Source organism: Pempheris klunzingeri, chromosome 14 (genome assembly GCF_042242105.1).
Source record: "Pempheris klunzingeri isolate RE-2024b chromosome 14, fPemKlu1.hap1, whole genome shotgun sequence".
NCBI classification, from domain to species: Eukaryota; Metazoa; Chordata; class Actinopteri; order Acropomatiformes; family Pempheridae; genus Pempheris; species Pempheris klunzingeri.
Genome location: NC_092025.1, coordinates 11,903,252 through 11,919,928, shown reverse-complemented (window position 1 = coordinate 11,919,928; position 16,677 = coordinate 11,903,252). Strand labels below are relative to the sequence as shown.

The 16,677-nt window shown below is 40.6% G+C and overlaps 3 protein-coding genes across 3 annotated transcripts in view; 2 read left to right on the top strand and 1 right to left on the bottom strand.

Annotated features, from left to right (window-relative positions):
* Nucleotides 1–984: 984 nt before the first annotated feature.
* On the top strand, nucleotides 985–1,866 carry mia (MIA SH3 domain containing). The gene is made up of 4 exons (XM_070844229.1): nucleotides 985–1,102; nucleotides 1,286–1,419; nucleotides 1,542–1,652; nucleotides 1,730–1,866. The coding sequence occupies exons 1-4, from the start codon at nucleotides 985–987 to the stop codon at nucleotides 1,751–1,753; spliced, it is 387 nt and encodes a 128-aa protein (XP_070700330.1). The 3' UTR covers nucleotides 1,754–1,866.
* Nucleotides 1,867–3,378: 1,512 nt separating this feature from the next.
* On the bottom strand, nucleotides 3,379–4,341 carry LOC139213474 (alpha-crystallin B chain-like). The gene is made up of 3 exons (XM_070844177.1): nucleotides 4,162–4,341; nucleotides 3,651–3,773; nucleotides 3,379–3,570 (listed from the first exon to the last, which is right to left on the bottom strand). Exons 1-3 carry the CDS (start codon nucleotides 4,339–4,341, stop codon nucleotides 3,379–3,381), a joined length of 495 nt encoding a protein of 164 aa, XP_070700278.1.
* Nucleotides 4,342–6,073: 1,732 nt separating this feature from the next.
* cfap54 (cilia and flagella associated protein 54) overlaps nucleotides 6,074–16,677 on the top strand; it is a 56,078-nt gene continuing 45,474 nt past the window's right edge. The window contains exons 1-28 of the mRNA XM_070844049.1: nucleotides 6,074–6,222; nucleotides 6,693–6,798; nucleotides 7,047–7,196; nucleotides 7,414–7,579; nucleotides 7,762–7,820; nucleotides 8,238–8,381; nucleotides 8,746–8,859; nucleotides 9,310–9,411; nucleotides 9,856–10,048; nucleotides 10,224–10,295; nucleotides 10,433–10,545; nucleotides 10,648–10,762; nucleotides 11,073–11,158; nucleotides 11,288–11,392; nucleotides 11,713–11,860; nucleotides 12,242–12,291; nucleotides 12,450–12,578; nucleotides 12,693–12,936; nucleotides 13,196–13,329; nucleotides 13,666–13,863; nucleotides 13,979–14,071; nucleotides 14,184–14,372; nucleotides 14,665–14,783; nucleotides 14,884–15,031; nucleotides 15,253–15,408; nucleotides 15,548–15,670; nucleotides 15,929–16,061; nucleotides 16,272–16,391. Coding sequence (XP_070700150.1) covers nucleotides 6,074–6,222; nucleotides 6,693–6,798; nucleotides 7,047–7,196; nucleotides 7,414–7,579; nucleotides 7,762–7,820; nucleotides 8,238–8,381; nucleotides 8,746–8,859; nucleotides 9,310–9,411; nucleotides 9,856–10,048; nucleotides 10,224–10,295; nucleotides 10,433–10,545; nucleotides 10,648–10,762; nucleotides 11,073–11,158; nucleotides 11,288–11,392; nucleotides 11,713–11,860; nucleotides 12,242–12,291; nucleotides 12,450–12,578; nucleotides 12,693–12,936; nucleotides 13,196–13,329; nucleotides 13,666–13,863; nucleotides 13,979–14,071; nucleotides 14,184–14,372; nucleotides 14,665–14,783; nucleotides 14,884–15,031; nucleotides 15,253–15,408; nucleotides 15,548–15,670; nucleotides 15,929–16,061; nucleotides 16,272–16,391 — 3,658 coding nt within the window. The remainder of the gene's footprint in view (nucleotides 6,223–6,692; nucleotides 6,799–7,046; nucleotides 7,197–7,413; nucleotides 7,580–7,761; nucleotides 7,821–8,237; nucleotides 8,382–8,745; nucleotides 8,860–9,309; nucleotides 9,412–9,855; nucleotides 10,049–10,223; nucleotides 10,296–10,432; nucleotides 10,546–10,647; nucleotides 10,763–11,072; nucleotides 11,159–11,287; nucleotides 11,393–11,712; nucleotides 11,861–12,241; nucleotides 12,292–12,449; nucleotides 12,579–12,692; nucleotides 12,937–13,195; nucleotides 13,330–13,665; nucleotides 13,864–13,978; nucleotides 14,072–14,183; nucleotides 14,373–14,664; nucleotides 14,784–14,883; nucleotides 15,032–15,252; nucleotides 15,409–15,547; nucleotides 15,671–15,928; nucleotides 16,062–16,271; nucleotides 16,392–16,677) is intronic.

The window sequence follows — 16,677 nt, the reverse complement described above, 5'->3', positions numbered from 1 at the left end:
AAATTCTGTGCCAAAATAAGGCTTGGTGAGATGCTGTGATCACATATTGTTATTTCCAGGACCATGTCAATGTTAATTCTGTCTAAGCTACATTTTGGTCACAATATAGTTTCTTGCTGAAGTCTCCCATGACATTTGTATCTTTAAGTCTGATGTCATCATCTGCCATCTCACATCAACACCCTCCGCTACCATGAAACCATGCTGTCATCCTGTTTCAAATAATTCAAAAGCAATAGTAATTAACTCATTCTTACTTTAACATGACTGTTATGAGAAGCCTGTGTTAACCCGTATTCGTCCTGACTTCGAAGGAACAAAAATTAGGTCTGTCTTACCTGACAGTTCCCAGCCAAGTCACACCAAACAAGTATAGTCTTCCTGTTTGGTAAGTGTGTCTGTGCATGTGTGTGTGTGTGTGTTTGGGAGTGTTTGCACAAGAGAGGCTCAGCTGGTTTCCTTGGCAGTGGAAACATACGTGTGTAAATACAGCCAGTGGCTCCACCTCCTGAGTTAAAAGGTAAAGAAAGAACACAGAGGGAGGAAGATGCTGAGGGAAGATGGGAACAATGGTGTCTTTGCTGTAACCGATACCTGACATCCGGTGGCTGAACAAGGTGGAGAGAGCACAGATTAACTTTGAGGAATGTGTTGTTAAAAAGTCTAACACTGTGCTGTTTGAGCGAGGGTGACACATGTTGAGAGCTGGAGAGAAGGGGAGGTCAGGACACAGGCAGGGGTCTGTCTAATCAGGCCCTCCTCCTCCTCATCCCCCATCCTGTTTACCTGCTTGAAGGCTTTGAAAGGAGCTCTGTGTGTGCTCATGTATGAGGTAGGGGGTAGGAGGGGTAGGAAAAGGGGACTGCCATCACAGCACCTCCTTCTCAGAGACGGCAAACAGACAAAAGAGAACAAAAAGCCCACGAGACGTTCACCAGGCGCGGAACAAGGCCACTGGATCATTAGACGTGTCCACATACAGACATGCCTTGCAAACTCTGGCTTGCTCTCTCAGTGTGGCTTTTGCTGCCAACCTCTGAAGCTGGAAGGCAGATGCCTAAACTCTCTGACAAGAAACTCTGCGCTGACTCCGAATGCAGCCGTAAGTAACACACGCACCAATGTCTTTCTGCTGCCTGTGACTGCTGCCCTTGGTAGTTGCCCATGTTGGGATCATTTTATATTCAACTGCAGGTTGAATTGAAAAATGATTCACATGCTGAACTTTTTTCATTTGCATAAATAATATAACAAATGTCATGTCTACCTCTGTATTCTCGCACAGATCCTATCTTAATAGCTCGTGCACTGCAGGACTACTACCCTGGAGACTGCAGGTTCATCCCCATCAGACAGGGGCAGCTCATATACGTCTATGCAATGCTTAAGGACAGAGGGAACCTTTTCTGGGCCGGCAGTGTAAGTAAAAAAACAACAACTATTTATAGGATAATAACTATTTTGCTTTGACATAACTCTGAACCAAAAGACCTGAAAAAGTGATGCTGTCAATAACTTTTGCCTCTATCGTGTGTTTGCAGGTACAAGACTCATATTACGGACAGCAGGAGGCTCGCATTGGCCACTTCCCCAGCAGCGTAGTGGAGGAGACGCATCCTCTCATGCCAGCCACCACCGAAGTCAAAACTACTGTAGGTGAACACACACACATTCACACACAGACATGCGTTATGTATGCTTTCTGCTAATTCTACCTCTCCATTTCCAGAAATGGGACTTCTACTGCCACTGAGACGACATCCTTCTTGTCAGCTACATCACAATATACAAATGTTTCCATACGTTATTTTCATATGATCTCACACACATTGTTGGCAATATATATGTAGGTTTGCATATCCGCACTGTTGATAATCTGCACCTTAGAAGAAATGAGCAGCAGCTCTATACAGCAACAAATAATTCAAAGTGTTGAAGTAAGAGCCATTACTGCTTAACATTCTCTATTTGACTTGTTGTGTGTGTTTAAAGTGTATTATCATTGCAAAGTGTGGCCAAAAAAACTGGACAGAATGGAATTAATAGTGTTAATGTTAAAACTATCAACATTATTGAACATCGCATGTGTATCATCTGTCCTTCTTGATATTTGTATATCTTAATCTTTTAAGTATGATACTGAAAGAAAGCTTTTGGAGCTATTATTGACATAATGATTATTATGATCATGTAACTCTAGATCCCACAAAACAAATAAAGGCTCTTTGCATAATATGTGATGCTTATTGTTTTCAGTCAGATAAGAAGGCAGCTTGATTCATCAGCTCAGATTCAGTGTTCGTTTTGTGAAGCTCTTTGGAAAAAGACATAAAAGGAACGCACAGCAGGTCCATGGTTTTGAGTTTCAACATTTATTCTATTTGTTAATATTCCAGGGGGTTGTTGCCAATATGAAGGAATGATAGAGTTGTAATTCTTTCATCTAAAAAGCATACACTCTCATGAACATTCACATACAACACACACTTTTCCTTAGCAGCTCAGAGGCCATGCTCCCTGGCAGAAAAGGAGCCCTGTTATAAAATATGTCTGTCTCCAAACATTGGTTACTCCCTCGTCCACTACTTTCCCTCTTTCCCATTCTCACAATTCTCAACGAGTGCACACCTGGTCCCAAGTCCTTTGGTGGCTTTTTTTTAGTGAACAAACTAAAATTGACTGTATGTGCCTCCAGAGAACCCCCTTCTCCTCGTCCTCCTCACAGAAACCAGCACTTTTCTCAAAGAATAAACAAAACACAGTTGGCAACTTACTCATACCCACTCAAACAGCACTGAAGATACAAGTACGTTTAACAGGTTTAGTCTGTTATCATCTTCTGTGAATAATTCTGGAAAGAAATCTTTACAGTCCCACTCCCTTGAATTTAGCAGTTTCCCAGTAAAACTGGTAGGTGCTGCAAGCTAGTTTGGGTTCAATTAATAAATGCTTACAATTCTGACAATGAGCCCCTGGGCCTGTACAGATATTGTGTAACATTGAACTGCTGGAAGGGAAATGCCTTTCAGAATCTGATTTCTTTCACAGTGTGATATGGACACTAACTCACAGGAGTTCATTATCCTGCACCTCACCCTTTCTGTAAAAGAAATTAATGTGCTGTCAAATAGATTGTTACATGGGCTTAATTTTTAGCCGTTGGTTTTATAGCATTGTCTTGCAGAGACATGAGAATACCAATGACTTAGGAATTAGATACTGGTTTATTAGAAGGCACTTGCACTTACAGACATCTAGACCTGTATGCCCTGCCTCCTGCATATGTGTACTGAACTTCCAACAGAACTGTAACAGGTTAAATAGAAAAACAGGCAGCACTCTGGGTTAGTAGGGAAGCAGTGTTGGGATCGTTGGGCTCTACATTTTCTGTTTCTGTGTTCCTTCTTCACAGGAAACTGGAATAGTGCGCTCTGGGCCGGGAGATGACCGAGGTGCAGTGATTGTAAGGACACCATCACCTGACAGACTGGAGGTGACATCAGCAGTTGACATGCCAGCAGGAAGCCTGTACTTCCTCAGAAACTCTCTTGACACAAAGCCGTGGTCGTCCTGGAAAACACAATTAGTATGTCAGTAAAGTGTCACCGAAGCCAATATTGTCAACTGGAGATCTCTACAGTCCCTCTAACCTGTCTTTCTTCATGCTTGGCGTGTACTGTGATGAACTCGTCACAGACACTGACAGACAGCTCGTCGGGTGAGAAATGCTTCACATCCAGGTAAATGACGTAGCGATCCTTTTCCACACGCATCTACACAGACAGTGCAGCTGTTAGGAACAGTGCTGAAACATTTAGTTGCATGGGCACAAAAACACACAACAGCTATTATTGTCATCTCAGTGCAAGACGCATACTTCTTATACAGAGATTGGCATTATTGGTGGAAGAGAATATTCTGAAATGGCTTTTTTTTGACTCAATAATGAAAAATTATAAATATGAATCTCGCATGTTAAAGATTTCTGTGCATTTTAATGCATCTAATGGCACGTCACACCATTCTACACACAGTACTACAGTAGTGATGAGTTACTACAATTGATTTTATGACAAGAGGTATCAGAGGAAGGTCAACTTTTGGGTCATTTGCAGAAGATAATTGGATTATTTGAAAGGACACAAGTGAATTTTACTTTACCTCGCTGTGTCCATTCTCCGACCAGTTGAACCAACGCATGATTGAAGGGCGAATCCAGGGGAAGGACCAGGAAAAGGGCCAGATTAGTGGCCAATCAGTGAGAGGTTCTGCCATGGAGAGGTCAGAGAGTCGATGTGGGAAGGCCCGACGGTACCAGGGATACTGGATGGGGATATCCATGATGAGATTCCGGAGGAGATGTAAAAACGATGGGTAAGAGGGAGGCGGACTGCTGGTTTGACTTGGTCTGCTGGGCTCTCCTGCGTTGCATTTATAGGCCTTTCCCTCCCGTCCCAGCCGGGCTCTGTCTCTGTGCACTTCCTCTAACCTCCCATACACACTTACATAGTGACTCTGCCAACAGGCTGATCTTTCTGGAACAGTGATCTCAACTGTTTATCCTTCCATCGCCCTCTTTGTTTCATCTGTCCGACGGTGACTGGTTGTCTCTCTCCCTCAATCTCTCTCTCTCTACAACTCTGTCTCTCCCTTGTCCCAGCCATGAGGTGACACTGGCTCTGAGTACTGCTGATGCCCCCATACTCATTCCCCAGGAAACGCCCCCGTCTGGATTTCTGTGTGTGTCTATGTGTGATAGTGTGTGTGTTTGTTTGAGGAACAGCTGCCAGAGCATTAGTCTGCTGTGCTCTGAGTGCCAGAAGCTTTAGGTTTGTGTGCAGAATGGATGTGAGCTTGAATAGGAACTGATGAGTTTGTATGGAGCAGCATTAGGTGACACTCTAAGCGTGTATCATTTTGCTATGAGCTCAGATGTAAAATATGAAGTCCTTTCCGGCCGTCCAACAGTTGTGCCAACCAAATTTCTTTCAGCCTCTGCTTCATCCTCCCAGTCTCCAATGTAGGAAAACTGCACACTTTAAATGTGCAATCTGAAAGCACTGAGATTTTACAGAAACCATCACACAACCACTGTTATAGTTCCTCCCATCCCATTTACAACCACCAAGCCACTGTGTCAAACTAATACATCTCATATCTTCTCTTCATTACTGAACCAGAGAACCATCCAATGAAAATGATTGACTTTTAAGAAACTTGTGTAACAGAAGCATGAGTACAAAAGAGTCATCGAGTCTGTGAACTGACTTAGTGATGTGTATTATACAGAAATATCTTTAGTTACTGTTGCACCATCACACAAACCACCGTTAGCTTCTGGTCATACCAGACCAGGTGTGGCTGTAAAAGTAAAACCCCTGACTGTATTGAGTTTTAATGAATGTAAACGCAGAATTTCATTTGAAAGCGCAAGAATGACTTATTTCTTCTTTCTTTTTGAAAGTTGCATTGCCATTTATTCAATTCTAAATGTAACTTTGTGCAACTTGGTGTTAGTACATGGGCTGGGGTCACTGATCCTCCTCCTTAACGTGAGCTCTGCTTAACCACAGTCACTATCTGCCATGAATAGCAACGTCTCCTTTTCACTCACAACATTTTGTACATTTTTATTTTGCATATTTATTTGTTTGTATTCATGGTGGTGGTCACCTTTACTTCTATACAATTGTAACACCAGAATGTCCCCCCGGGGATCAATAAAGTATTTCTATCTATCTATCTATCTATCTATCTATCTATCTATCTATCTATCTATCTATCTATCTATCTATCTATCTATCTATCTATCTATCTTTTACTGTTTAAAACTACATTAAATCAGTGAATGATTTAAACTCTTGTTGTTTGTGGCTCAGGTAAGGCCACTGCCTGTTTAAATGTGGACCCATAACTGCCTGTAAATCACTTCCTGTATGTGTCGCGTCGTTACCATGGTGACGGACCTTGTCGCTTTGGTCAGTTTTTCTTGTTGGAAATAGTTCATTAGCTAAAGGAAATACGGTAAAAAAAAAAAAGAAAAGAAAAAAAGATTCGCGTTGTGGCCGCAGAAATGGACCTACCGGCTTCACATTACGGGAAACTTGATAAAAGGAACCCAGTTATTTCAGCCTTTCGACGAGACATTAACTCGTTCGTAACACTGATGAGACGAGTCGCCTCTTCTTCCACCAGCCAAGACAACGCCTCTAATGTTAAAGGGTGAGATGTTAACACTCCAAACTTCACGTCAGCAAAACAGTTAACTACTCCAATTAGAACTAAAGAAAAATGTGCTGTCTACTCAGCAAGTCATTAGCAAACTATTTGTTTAGGTTAGGGCCTGTATTAGTGACAGGCTTCCCTTTTGTCTACAGGTGCGGAGCTAACGTAGCTAATTCCTAGATTATCAGTGGCCCCAGTTTTCTGAGATATCATCCACAACTTCCCCTATTTATTAGGAGCGCCCCTCATGGCCAAATGTGCTAGCAGAATAGTTTTTTGTTTTGAATTATCAGTGCTAGCTGCTATATAGCTACAGTTTATACATAGCATGTGGCACAGGTGCTCCAACTCTGGGATGGAGTTTATATCACATAGTAAATAGACCATATTTCACTGTCCTCTTGCCAGTTTGGTTACATTATCAACAATAACATCAGCGTGTTTTAAATTTGATCTTAATTTTGAAGGATTAAAATCTTGGTGGAGATATGGAAAAACTACAAACATCGACTGCCCTCCAAGTTGTACCAGGAGCGCATGTTGCAGATTTCAGATTTTCTCTTTGGGATGAAGGTAATTCACAGCAGCCCAGACACTAATATTTGCTTTTCCAGCAGTATTTAATCAAAAACTAAGTCTGTGTTGTTTGCTGTGCAGGGTTTGCTAACAAGGATGCTAACTATGGTAACTCTGTCTGCTACTAGCACTTGAGTGTTAGGCCCATAATTAGCCAATTAAATTTTTTTTCTCCTGCAACACGAGCCAAGGTGTCTTCTGCATAATACACAGTTACCACCCCGCCTTTCTTCCTTCCTCTGTAGTTGTACCAGCTGGCTCTGTGGCAGGGCTACAGTCTCCACCTGCTGCAGTTCAACTCAGTGGAAATAACTGAGATCACAGACGTGGATCACTTCATGGCCTGCTTCTTCCCCGAAGGTTTTGATACAGACCATGATACCTTTTCCATGAAGGTACACTGTACTACGTGAGCCTGTGTGCAGTGTGACTCTGTGTGTGATATGTTTGACTGTTCATAGTCTGGCTGAACTGAAAAAATATTATACTTGTTGTTGATCAAGAAGTTTTGCCGTGTGGAGTAACGTCATTGATATTTTGAGATGTTTGTACCAGAGATCTGATATGTTAACAAAATATATGTTGTATATCTGTGTGTGTCTGTGCTTGTAGGTCCGTGCAATGCAGGGCTGTGCCATGTGTATATTTGAGCAGGAGAAAAGGCACAGTGTCCTCAGCAGGAAGGGACTTACTAAACTGCTGCATGTGCTGAACTTCATCAGGATCATGATGCAGGCGTTTCAGCAACATGATCACCTCTGCTGGCAAATATATAATGGTATATTAGTACAGCTTATGCTTTCATTTAGATGCAGTTATAAACTCTCAAAGGTACTCTGGGATTCCCAGGTATATGCTGGCACTTCTCTTCAGGAGAAATGAAAAAATTCTTCTGCATTTGATATTATACGGTTGAACTATCCTCCTACTGTATGTTTTTCTGTTTCTATTTTTTTCAAGGTTCGTTACACATCTACACCATCTGCCGTTACCTGATGACCATGAATTGCAGTGCACAGGTACTTATGATAGATGGAACCTCAATGATGCTACGGTATTTCTTGCCATACTATTCATATTCCATAGAGCCTTTTCAAAAGACAGTTTCTGCCATGTCTGATACAGTCAAATTAGAAAGGTAAAAAGCAAGAAGGTGAGAAAGGGTATGTGGCAGAGGTTGGGAATAAGTGTCTGCAAAAACAAAACTCCTCAGACTGGTTAATGTGGCTCGTCTGAATTATAACAGAAAAACTATTTTAGGTTTCAAAAGTGAGTTTTCAGTGATTCACTCTGCTCACCGGTTGGTGCCCTTTACAAAGACAACATGTGTGTAAAATTGAATGGTACTTTTACCAAATTAATGATGTGATATAATCAGAAATTAATGCGATTTGTAGTTAAGATGTAATTGTGTGTTTTTTAATGATCTTTTCCAGGCACTGGAGTATCTTCTGTGGGCAAGCATCAGTTTAGAGCTATCCGTCCCTCTGATGATTTCTAAGTATCTGCCATGGATTGTCACACTCTACTGTGCTGTCTGCCAGTGTTACTATGACAACCAGGCTTCGATGCAGGCAGAGGTGAAGGACACGCATTATCTGCATCCAGATACCTACAAACACACAATCATTGCAGTTTCAGCTTTGTCTGCAGTTTTCTATTAGCCAGCCTGCCTGCAGTGTATTTTGTGTTAATCTGTTTAAGAGAGATTAGGTAAAACTACTATGGAATTTTGCTTTGATGTTTATTTATCTGCTGTCTAAAAATATCACTGTTTCTAAAAATATCACTGTTCTAAACACAGGTTAAATAATTTATTCCTCATGCTTAGCTTTCAGTATGTTAAAATGTCACATGGAAAATGTTCTTAAACAGAATTTCTGAATTATTGTGAAAGTCTTGTTCCCTGTTTGTGGGGTTGTTTTGTGTCTTCAAATCTTTCAGGAATTTGCCAGGAGAGCCCTTGGAAAAATCAATGACCTTGCAAAGATTGACGAGCAGAATGAAGTTCCTACCACCAGAGAGACTCAGAGAGCTTACAAGGAAGCCTCTATCAAGGCAGGAGACTCCTCATTGAAATTTACACTTATCAGTCACACCTAGCGATAACTGCTGTGACAAAGAGAGAGAAGAACGTCGAAAGGATGCAAGGAACATAGAGAACATGCAACTATAAACCATGCCAAGCTACATATCTCATCAGTTTAAGTGCCATTTTAACTCCAATATGCACTCCTCAAGCATAAGTCACATTTCTTTTCTCAACTCATGTCCTATAAGCAAAAATCGGCAATGCATTCATAACTTCTCTCAGCGTGTATGATTACAGCAATTACATAAATCAGATAACCACCACTGTATGTATGAATACAGACAACTGCTGAAGTATGAATTTTCTCTTCTTTTTGTGCCAAAGTTAACAGTTTGTTGTTTTTTTCCTTTATAGTGTCGATGTGATTCTGTTTTGTTCATCAGATTAAATGTGATTCAGATGTGTTTTTTTTTCAGCTGGCTGCCATGATCTTCAAGCGGGCGGCGTTTGAGGCCAGAAGGAGACCCAAACCCGCATTCAGAAGCAAAACCAAAAGCACCCTGAAGGACATACCTAATGTAATAAGATCCATTTTACTGCTGTAACATCATATTCATTTCTTAAATGTACTGTCACTTTAAAGAAAGCAATAATCTAATTTTGTTGATCTACCAAATGCATGCAAGCTCCTGTTAAATTAGTTTTATGATTGTTAAGCTGTATTGCCGCTGTTTTCTGTGTATAACTCTCTATTATTAGCTACTTGTTTTTAAACCCTACTTTATTGGATTTCTTATAATGGACTTAATATTTTGTTGGATTTGTTTAATCAGTTCAATTACTATTGTAATTGCTATTTCCGACATTGGCACCATATCATAACCAACAGGGGATTTCTCTTTCTTTAATAGAATATTAGTAACAACTGTGGCAGGCTGTTTGCTGTGGCGGTAATTTCATGACTTCATTCATTAGTTCCTGTTAATAACCTAAAATTGTATGCCTGCCTATATCCACTATAGGCGCCATGGCCTCGTAACACAACAGAGCGCATGTTAACGAGCCTGTTTGACAGCAGTGCAGCACAGTTCTTGGGCATTTTGGAAGCACTTTGGGACAGCACCAGGCGCCCACTGCAGGCGAAGATGCCAGATGATCCAGAGCTGCAGGAGGTGATCTTGGAACTCCTCTCAGCCGGCATCAGTATATTATCTGGTAAGTAAAAGAAACACAGAAACACTCAGCATTATAGTAAGTGCACAATTAGAAGGAAACATGGAAAAACGTCCTGAAAATGCTTTAAAATGATTAAAATGCGATTGGGTATTTAAATTGAGGAGTGCCCACTTTACGTATCGATTAATGTGCTTGTATGTTCCTGTGGTTGAAGGAGTCGCAACTACTAGTGAAACTCTTAGTGCACTGACACCAACATCCACTCTACTGGATTTAGCCATTACAGGTTAGTTTTCTTTGTCCTTTTTTCTCACATTACAATTAATCAGTCATGTACAGCACTTAATCGTGTGATGCACAGTGTCTCTGTTGTACAGTAATTTGGAAATCATTGTGAAATAATGTGATGTGTTGTGTTGCCAGGAGAAAACAAAGTCCCCATCATGTCTGCGGTGAGGTTCATTAAGCTGTTGTTTCACTACAAGCAGACAGACACATTCACTGAACTTGCCAGAGAGATGCTGCAGGTTTTGTCTGTGAGTAGCCCACTTGTGTCTGCTGCAGTTCTCATTATTCAGCTCAGTGTGTGCTGTGTCTCTGAATGATGCTGAGTGTCTCTTTGTGTCTCTCTGTGTCAGGGTGTGGAGGGTCAATCGTTCAGGAGGGCAGAGCTGGAGCTTGCTTTACTTGATAGTTTCAACACTCTGCTTTCTTCCCAGAGGAGCCGTCCTAGAGAGGATAAAATGATTGATGGTAGAAATAATCAATTTTACCACATATGGACAAATTCTGTCTTCTTTCTCTTTGATTCCTTTCTCATTTCTTTATGAACAAAATTACAAGTACCACTTATTATTATTTCAGTGTTGCTGTTAAATCAAAGAGTATCTTTACCAAGCTGCTTCCTTGTTTTTAAATGCTCATAACCTAGCATTGATTATGTGCTAAATGGGTGCTCAACAATGGGTCTGTGGTCAAAAGTTACTTGATTACAACATATCCAACACTAATTTCAGTTTCCTCTGAATTATAATGTGGTCGTGTTGTTCGATGTTTCCTACAGACAGACACAAGTGTTCGTTCTCAGTGAGTGATGAGTTCATTGGCCTCGTGGAGACCCTGCACAAGTCTGTTTGTGGATCTGCTCCTGTAAGTTTACATGTTGTTTTTGTGTTGAGGTTGATCTGCCAAGTATTAGGGTTCAGATAAAAGTTAATGGAGTAACTTCAAAGGAGAAGTGTTTTTTAATGTGTATATACTGTATGTGTGTTTGTGTAGGAGGTGCAGCCAGATGGGGATCTGGTTTTGGATGTTGTGCTATTTCTGTGGGGCAAAGTGAAGGTAGTGATGCAGAGTGATCAGGCGCAATACTACCCTGAGAAGGTAGATAATTACAACAAGGTAATAATAATAATAATAGTAATAATAGCATATTATTGTCAAATATAGACCTGCTACTTTCATCCTCCACAGTGAGATTTCAGTGAACAGTAACATTAATTTGGACAGGATGAAACACATTCATGAACTTATTTATGACTGGTTGTTTAATGTACAGTGGGGCAAAAAAGTATTTAGTCAGCCACCAATTGTGCAAGTTCTCCCACTTAAAAAGATGAGAGAGGCCTGTAATTTTCATCATAGGTATACCTCAACATAGTTGAAGTGTATTCATGTGGTATTATTTGTGATCATGTTTGCAGTGGCTGTGGTGTCTGTCTGTGCTGTGTGAAGTGGCCTCCATCTGTGACCTAGCAACTGTTGACTGCATAATGACGGCAGAGATGATCCACAGATTGGCCGTACTTCTAGAGATTGCAGCTGAATGCAGTAATCAAACACAATATCTGGGTGAGGAATCAGGTTCTACCTCTTGTCTTCTTTAAGTCTGTAGGACTGCTAAAATCATATTATAGAGTACCATTTGATATTGGGTACACACATCAGAATCAGAATCAGAATCAGAATCAGAATCAGATTTATTGTCATCATACAGCAAAGTACAATGAAATTCCGTCTGACCTGTCCCATATAACATTCCAACAAGACAATAAATAGAAGTATAAGAATATAAAAATAGGAAAAAGAAATATATATATATATACACATACACAAGTAAAAAATTGGTAGCAGTATAACAGTACAGAGCAGTACAATGGCAGCACATCATGTTTTAGCTGTGATATTATTATTATTATTATTATTATTATTATTATTATGTCTTATATCTAGCAGCTCATGAGGCAGGCGGTGTGAAACCAAGCTCTTTCTCTCCTCTTGAGGTATGTGAATGGATTGACTGTCCATGTGTACAATCAATCATAGGAATTCATATAATGAAAAGACTTAATTACACATACAGTGCCAATTTGCAGTTTTCTTTCTTGGGTCTGCAAGCAAACAAAATGCATTGCAAGTGTGTGTTTGTTTGTGCTCAAAGAGTTCAAGTACAGAGCTGCTTCAGAAGGTCTGTGAGGTAGTAGAAAGGGGTCTTGAAGCTCTGGCGAAGGTTGTTGCTACACTGCTGCCTCAAGATTGCTCGGCTATCACTGACTCTGCCTTCATGCTGGTAGGTAGTTTAAGTTGGTTAAAGTTCAGTCTGACATTTATTTACTCTGCACCATTCTGTGTAGACTGAGTGGGTTGAGTGTTGTTAAAACCTGTTTTCTTCTTGTTTTGATAGAAGTTTAGTCCCCTCTCTCTGTCGAGTTCCTCCCTGTCTTCTCTGACATCACCAGAAGGGGGAAATGAAAAAGATGAGATAAGTATGAAGGAAAAGGAAGAAGTGGAATCTAAGGCAGATTCAGATGTTAAAGGCTCTCGACACACTCAGTCCACATGCGTATCCCTGCTGGCCACAGACCTTCATCATGAGCTAGAAATCATCCTCCACAGGGCTTCCCTCAAGTTACTGCTGCTAAACGCAGGTCAGACTCAGTGCCACATTGAGAAAATAACTCATTGGTGATTTTTGAGAATTAATCAGCCCTTTGCCGACATTGAGTTTGCACTGGAATTTACACTGACATTTCCTGATCCTGCACTTGCTGATTTACAAACAGAAGTTGAAATCCCTGACAATAAATCGTAGTTAGTCAATGTTTATGCTGTGAAAGAATATTGATTTAAATTAAATGTCTGTATGAATAATGAGTTTAAATATGGTGTTTTGTTGGTTGTGTCTAGTCTCAGAGTCTGAACTGTTAAATCGGATCAAGAAGAACAAGGTGTCCAAAGCTCTTTTCCTGATCCAGAAAGCCTTGCTGGTGCACAGAAACATGGAGCCAGAAAACAGCAACAAAACCAAGAATCTGCTAGAGGTTATACATCCACAAACATTCACACTTTCTTACAGTCACAACTAAGTATGTAATGTAAAATTTGATATATCTCATGCAACCAATTGATGTATTTGATGTAATGTGCAAAAGTGTTCATGTTATTTGTGTGAAAAGTGATGCAAAATATGCTTATTCAGTTAAAAATACTGTATAACATACCAACACAGAGCCAGTACCTTGTTGATAGGGCTCAAACTTTTATTTCAGATCTGAGTAGCACATTTAATTTCTGCACATATCGATGACTGGTGATTGAGGTGAACTTTCATGAAGTGTAATGAATATTCAATTGGTTTGTCCCTCTGCTCTTGCCAGGTGGCCTGCACTCTGATAGAGAAAGCAGTGGTAGAGGAGAGAAAGCTGTATACATCCACCACCCTTAAGACTCCAGCTGAAAATAAAGATAAAGGGATGAAAGAGGCAGAAGAAAATCCTCCACCTCCACCCATCCTGCTCTCACGCACTGGCTACTCCTTCACCTTTGCTCCAGCATCTTATAACTTGGAGGGACAAGTGAGATTTGCTTTTGATTATGTCATTATTTTTTTTTACTAATCTACAGAAACAGAACAGAAAATAATCCAACACAACCTTTCATCGGTCTCCTTGTATTTTTGTTTCCTTCCAGGCGTGCTGGTACCAGCTGTTTGGCCGTGCAGCTGAGTGCATTAACTTGAAAGTCCGCCTTGGAGACTGCAGCCTTCCAGGAACTGGGAATATGGTACAATTCTTCCCTCCCACAGAGAGCGTCATGTTTAGTGGGACCCATTTTTGTCACTTTGTACGACCTAGAGTGTGCTCATGATATTAGGTCTGATTTTGTATGTTTCCAGGTACCTGCAGTATTTGGTGACTGCATTCTGAGGGTGGAGGGGCTGGAACCCAATCACAAGTATGTGTTTGCCGTAGCAGCCTACAACAGCCAGGGCAAGCTACTGGGGAACACCATAGGGGAGACAACATTTCCACTGCTGGCATCCATGCCAGCACCACTGCTGTCCACGTGGGCTCACATGGCACAGGTACACAAGACACCAGTGAAATCTAGTAGAAACCTGAACTAGTTTCTCATTCACCACTCTCATCACTTGCTGGGTCCATGTGATTTTCCTGGTGCTAACACATCAGATTGTCTTACTTGGGTGTAGGGTAAGATGGAAAGCCTGTTGGCATGACAAGGATTGCTGACTGAGCTAATGTGCGTTGTGGGAATTTTGGGCCATGCTTTCAATGATGATGATAATTAATACATCTTCCCACAGAGCCAGAGAAAAAGCAGGATTATGGTTATAGCTTTTCTGACTTCTTCCTCAGGCGGCTTTTCAAACAGAGCAGTATGTCATAGCAAAGAGAGCCTGCAGGGAACTGTGGAGCCACTATACCTATCCCGACCCTGGGTCTCAGAGCACACAGGATAAGCTCGCTACCACAGGGTGAGGAGGAAAACACATTCACACAGTGCAAGTCAAGGAGTTTGTATTTCTTTACATTTGCTAATCTCGTTTTACTCTATCCCCATTCATTATGCTTAAGGCTGCGTGTCCAGACCCTGCAACACTCCTCTCCTCACCTGTGTCAGCTGTTTCTCACTTCCATCTTCATTGAGACAGAGATCAACATTCAGCAGGGATCGCTCTACTGTGACTCATTCAGTGACAATGGAACGTTTATCTGGGAACAGGTAAAAAATGATCTGAATAGAGACGTGTGTATGTACAATGAATATGTATTTTCCAAGTGGAATAACTGTGATACGTACCGTAAGAAATAAGGCCAGTATGTTGCTAGCAGCATCAGCATGAAAGTTTATCTTCCCTTTGCTTGTATTGATGTAAACAAAGGATATATCTTTTAGATTAAAATGAACATAAATAAATGATATGTACACATGTGTGTATGCAGGAAGCCAGACTGGCAGAGTGTGAGCGAATGCTGGTGGCCGTGGACCTGGCGATGTGGTTAAATGATGGTAGCGCTGCAGTACAAGCTGTAGTTAGCTGTTATGGCCTTTTGGCACCTCTAATTTTCCATCAGATCACTTGTGACCCTGTGGTACAGGTATGCAAAGCCTTCTCTATAGAAGTATCAATATTCTGTCCAACAAGGGCCAACTTTACTTTGTTAACAATGTAACATAATACAAATTGCAAATAATTCAGAAGTATGTGTCTTTTTATGTATCTGTTCTGATATTTAGATGCTGAAAAAATGCTTGATGGTTTTGGAGGAGAATTCAGGTTTTCTGAAACAAAAATGGACTGGAAGCACCCCAGAGTCATTTATGCACATGATAGCATGCATCACCTACTACCTGTCAAAGGTGTGTACAATCTTTTATACAACATTTCACGGTATGTATATAACACATTTTTTTAATTTCTGTGAAGGAAACCGGTTCTTTGATTCATCCAACTTTAAAGGATGAATCCTTTAAAGGATACAGAATTATTTAAAGTTTAAAGAATTCTGTATTTAGTAGATGTCCTCATCCACAGTGAGTTATAATTCCCAGATACCCAAAATGATAACCAGGAGCCTTGCACAAAATAATTTTTCATCCTCCATCCTTCCTGACCAGGCATCACGTGTGCTCAGGGAGCATCAGATGGCTTCTGAGTTGATGGACTGTGGTCGGAAGCTGCTCCAAGAGGTCTATGATGCCCAGCTGCAGCTCAGCAGACTTGTAAGCAGACTTGTAAGGAACAGTGGGAAAGAGTAGATTTATTTCATGATTCATCCTCACTCTTAAAATGAAGTTATATCATGAAATCAAATTAATATGATTCCACAATATGTTTTCAGATTTTTACAAAAGACTGCTATATTTTTATTGAAGTTTTGATATTGTACACCAACTGAAGAACATTCTGCTCAAGCATTCTAGTGTTTCTTTGTGTTCCTGTGTGTGTCTATATGTGTGCAGTCTAAGACAGATCATGCTGCAATCAAGGGTGAAATGAAGATAAGTCTTCAGCTGAAGGCACTGCATTGGAAGAACAAGAAAAGAATCACATCTGAAGCAGCTCTCGTAGCTGACAATGGTAACACACAGAAACACACACAGACACACATACTGGTCTCAGTTATGTTAAAAACATACAGTACAGTATAGTCCACTACAGTACATACAATAATACATATCTTTTATAATATACTTATGAGTATGCTGTTTAAATATATTCACTATAGGAAGACTCAATTAAAATATTCAATCACACTTTTGTTTAAGCCTCTCAGTTGTTCTGTGAACAGTTACTCCACTATGTCAAACATATTAGCCGTTGCACTTACACATCAAATGATCCAAATAATGTTTTTTCCTAAGCT

What these genes read in the sequence shown, in the direction of transcription:
- mia (XM_070844229.1), top strand. Translation starts at nt 985, where the DNA reads ATGCCTTGCAAACTCTGGCTTGCTCTCTCAGTGTGGCTTTTGCTGCCA. An exon ending in ACCTTTTCTGGGCCGGCAGT is followed by an intron (nt 1,420 to 1,541) that starts GTAAGTAAAAAA and finishes GTGTGTTTGCAG; the next exon opens with GTACAAGACTCATATTACGG. An exon ending in CCACCGAAGTCAAAACTACT is followed by an intron (nt 1,653 to 1,729) that starts GTAGGTGAACAC and finishes CTCCATTTCCAG; the next exon opens with AAATGGGACTTCTACTGCCA.
- LOC139213474 (XM_070844177.1), bottom strand. Translation starts at nt 4,341, where the DNA reads ATGGATATCCCCATCCAGTATCCCTGGTACCGTCGGGCCTTCCCACAT. An exon ending in CGGAGAATGGACACAGCGAG is followed by an intron (nt 3,774 to 4,161) that starts GTAAAGTAAAAT and finishes CTGTCTGTGTAG; the next exon opens with ATGCGTGTGGAAAAGGATCG. An exon ending in CCAAGCATGAAGAAAGACAG is followed by an intron (nt 3,571 to 3,650) that starts GTTAGAGGGACT and finishes TGTGTTTTCCAG; the next exon opens with GACGACCACGGCTTTGTGTC.